The sequence below is a fragment of the Lepeophtheirus salmonis genome, unplaced genomic scaffold (assembly GCF_016086655.4).
Source record: "Lepeophtheirus salmonis unplaced genomic scaffold, UVic_Lsal_1.4 unplaced_contig_5322_pilon, whole genome shotgun sequence".
In the NCBI taxonomy this organism is placed as follows: domain Eukaryota; kingdom Metazoa; phylum Arthropoda; class Copepoda; order Siphonostomatoida; family Caligidae; genus Lepeophtheirus; species Lepeophtheirus salmonis.
In genome coordinates this window covers 1-4154 of record NW_027294779.1, presented here as the reverse complement: position 1 = coordinate 4154, position 4154 = coordinate 1, and the positions used below count along the sequence as shown (strand labels likewise).

Sequence of the window (4154 nt, the reverse complement as noted above, 5' to 3'; positions counted from 1 at the left end):
TAGCTAATCCTTATGTGACAAAAAAGTAATATTTATTAACTATGTATTATTGGAAAACCTAATAATCATACCCAAGTCTTTAAGTAAAGAAACTAGTATAAGACAAACTAGTTACGAACCATCCAAAGCTACTACCCCCGTTGTTGTGACCCTTTTAGCAGTTGTTTTTGCCTTTTATGAGTTTTCTGAACACTATTTCTTGGAGCTCATCAAACACAGCTAAGCGTTAAGTGAAGAAACTAGTGTCAGACAAACTAGTTGCGAACCATCCAAAACACTACCCACGTTGTTGTGACCATTTAAGTAGTTGTTTATGCATTTTATGAGTTTTCTGAACACCATTTCTTGGAGCTTATCAAGTGAAGCCTGAAGTGATAAAAAAAGTAATATTTATTGACTATGTAATATTGGAAAATCTAATAATCATATCCAAGTCTTTAAGTGAAGAAACGAATGTCAGACAAACTAGTTGCAAACGATCCAAAGCTACTACTCCCGTTGTTGTGACCATTTAAGCACTTGTTTTTGCCATTTAATGAGTTGTGTATCATAATTGTTAATATGTTTAGCTAAAATAGAATCATATTTTATGGTTAGATTTAAAAAAAAAATTGAATACTTACAGTTAGATAGTACAAAATTCAGAGTTCCATTTCGAAATTAGTTAATATTTTATCATAAAAAATTGTAATTTGGTGTAGATGACTCAAGACATGCTGAAAATTATCTCAACTTCACAATTTATAATAGAAAATAAAAGAAAATAGTAGTAAACTGTAGTAAAACTTGTAAAAGTAGAGTTAATATGAACTTTTCTATAGTGTAGATAGTTTTTTCTAGTCTAAGTGATTTTGTCTCCGGTATTGTGGATTTCAGAAGTAAAAGTGACTTACACCGGGGTTATCTCACTAATACAAACAAAGCGTTGGTATATCACAAGCTACATGTATGGGGATAACAGCAGAATGTCTGCTATAAAATAGCCTTTTTACAGAACGATCTTCAGCTATATGCCAGCGTTATTAAGCGATGAATTAATGAATGAATTTGTATCATTATTGTCTTCCTAAAAATCATTTGGATATTGACATATGACTGTCGTATTATCTTTTCAAAAGAGTGTCACGGAATTTAATCTTATTTTACAATAAGAAATGATTAAGATAATTAATTAAGATCCAATGCATGATTTGATTCATTTTTTATTTTTTTTTAAACAAATATAGAGTTGTTTTTAATAAGTTCTAATCAGTTGTCCACTTCAAAATGTCATTAAATCAAATCTATATTCATTAACAACAAGAGAAGAAGAAACATTTATTGTAAAACTAATCAGTTATTTATTTTATTATTATCAGTCACCTGGTCACTGCTGGTGTTTTTTAAATGAATAGTCTCCAAAAATAACCTCTAATTTAGATCTGATAAAACTTGTAGTTTTAGCATTACTGGATGGTAATAAATGAGACATTGGATTTTTTTTTCTAGTGTTGAATGATTCATTGATTATATATTGATCTTATCTAGTGGTAAACTTAATTTAAATTTTAATAAATCGAAAATTTATTCGTCAATGGTCTTCAAACACGGGGGAAAATAGGTTTTGTGACTCAAAATTCCTTATGTAAAGTTTCACCTCAATTAAAAACAAAACAAACGAGAACAAGGAGAATGGAGCAATAAAGGAGTGAAATTTTGAGGGTTCTCTCACACGGTATGTCCCCCATAGCCATATTCAGGTTCAGTGAGATATTTCTTTAGAACGAAAAATCCAACAGTCATCATGGTCTTTGGTGTTGTGGCCAGCACAGGCGAATACTGCCCTCCCATTTTTGTGGAGAAGAATGAGCGGCTCAATACAGATGCTTACATCGAACTTCTCGATGAGAAAATGCTACCATGGGCCAGATGACAGTTCAGGGACAAGTTTGTTTTGACTCAAGACGGAGTTCTGTGTCATGTCATCTCTAAGACCCATGTCTTCGTGAGAGACAACATTCCGGAATTTAGAGACCTCAACTTGTGCCTACCTCCTCTCCAGACGCAAACCCCTATGACTACTCTGTCTAGGGCTCATCTGGAGGAGAGGGTATGTGCTACTCCTTGCAACAGTGTCCAGGTTCTAGAGCACTGGTTCTTAATCTCGTTGGAGGTACTGAAACCCCACCAGTTTCATATGAGTACTCACTGAAACCTTCTTAATTGGCCAGTAGAACGTGTCATCACAAATCATGCGCTTTTTGACCTGCACCGAACCCCTGAGACTGAATCACCGATCCCTTAGGGTTCGATTGAACCCAGGTTAAGAACCACTGTTCTAGAGGCTTCCATCAAGAATAAGTCGACCAAGCTCGAGTCTGACTGCATAATCACGGTCTGCAAGGGATTTAGGACTCCTATTGAGGTAATTATTAGAGAAGATGCCTCACATATTGAATATAAGTTGTGCCAAGTACTATTTTCAAATGATTTTGTTAAATGAATTTCCTCACAAAAACTCTCGTTCAATCTTTAAACGTGAAAAATTGAAAATAATAAAATGTGTACCACTTTGTAAGATCAAATCTGTATAAATGTAGTGTAACGGAGTGGCGTTAACTCATTTGTCCCTTTTTCTAAGAATTCTTAAAAATGAGGCTTCCCTATGTTTACTTTATCTCGATAAATTTTGTAACAACAAACAATAACATTTTAATCTTGGGAAACAAATTAATCCCCTTCATGATTTAGGTTATCAGAAAGTGATAACAAAGTTTAAAAAACTATTTAAAAGATCGCTCAACTAAATTGATAATCAAATTAATACAATCCAGCAAAATGAAAACACTCTTCGTGACCCTCTTATTTATTGGACTTTCCCTCGGGATTCCAAGACAGAGCAAAGAAGCAATTTCTTCCTCCGTAAGATTATACTCCGAAACTGGATTTCATGGGCGCAGCACAGAAATCCGAGACAACATTGGGGATTTGGACACTTTAAATTTTGACGATGTTTCGCAATCTGCAGTCATCAATGGAGTTTGGGTTTTCTACGAAGATGTTGACTATAACAAATACAACTTTGGAAGGCGCTCATTCTACGGTTGGGGGAAAAAATCGTCAAATCCACTCTTTCGAACGGCTCAATCGGGCCTTTTCCTCTGTCCGTTATTCTGGAGCTAACGAAAACATGAAATATAGCACTCTCAATTTTTACGAAGAATCTGGATTCATGGGTAACGAAAAGTATTTTTACTCCGACACTCCCTCCTTATATCACGATAATTTTGGAAAATCCATCATTCTTACTGGATGCCAGCCATGGACTTTATATGAACATACATCATACAGAGGCGATCATATTTGTATTTACCCTTCCTCTACTCAGAATTGTGAGCCTGGATTTTATCTTGAACCGCAGGATTTTGGTTATTTTGTAAATAAGGTATCAAGTGTACGAATGGGATGCTTCTCCAAAAAAGTTTTCAAGGGAGTTGTTGTTCCAGCAAACTCAACAAGAATTTTTACACCAAAGCAACTCTAAACCCGACAGTTTCAATTAAAATTATATAAACTCGCTAAATAGAAATATATTCATTCTTGTCAAAAGCATTCAATGGTCATTTATTATTTAAATTAAATTTGACATTATATATCAGCTCAATTCTAAAGTATTCTATTATTAGGTGAAACAAAACTGTAAATCACCTTGTTTTTAGTGATTTAGTCACTAGTTTTTATCAGTATACTCAACTTTTTCCTCCCGTAATTTAGGATGGACAACCCTTTTTCTAAGTTGTATTTGAATTAATTATAATCGCGTGGGTCATAGCTGTGTCATTTTTTAGCAGTATTATTGTAAATAGATTATTTTGTTAAGCGAATGAGTAGGTATTATTTGTATGTCACACTTACAAATATTCATAAGAAATTCATAAGGAAGTTGGCCTTCTGATGATTAATGTTGTCTCGGTTTTTATTTCTTCCGTACAGTTCAGTTCTTAGGAACGGTCGTAAAGACTTACAAATGCAACTCCGCAACAAATCCTCAGGGTTACGCTCCGTCTTTTATGAGCACACACAAATGTTCAATCAAGGGTTTAATATAATTGAATCAATATAGGAAAGGATGTTCACCAATGTTAATAGAAATACAAGGTTATACCTATAGTTGA

General features: G+C 34.0%; 1 protein-coding gene and 1 long non-coding RNA gene across 2 annotated transcripts; one reads left to right on the top strand and one right to left on the bottom strand.

The window, feature by feature from the left end:
- Positions 1–76: 76 nt before the first annotated feature.
- Positions 77–1058, bottom strand: LOC139907528 (uncharacterized). The gene is made up of 3 exons (XR_011784209.1): positions 812–1058; positions 624–732; positions 77–569 (listed from the first exon to the last, which is right to left on the bottom strand). It is a non-coding gene; the product is annotated as an uncharacterized lncRNA (long non-coding RNA).
- A 1718-nt stretch (positions 1059–2776) lies between these two features.
- LOC121131395 (gamma-crystallin-2-like) lies at positions 2777–3591 on the top strand. Its single transcript, XM_040726850.2, is given in 2 exon segments — positions 2777–3087; positions 3089–3591. Coding segments are annotated over 2 exon segments (705 nt in total). The 5' UTR covers positions 2777–2817; the 3' UTR covers positions 3524–3591.
- Positions 3592–4154: the final 563 nt, after the last annotated feature.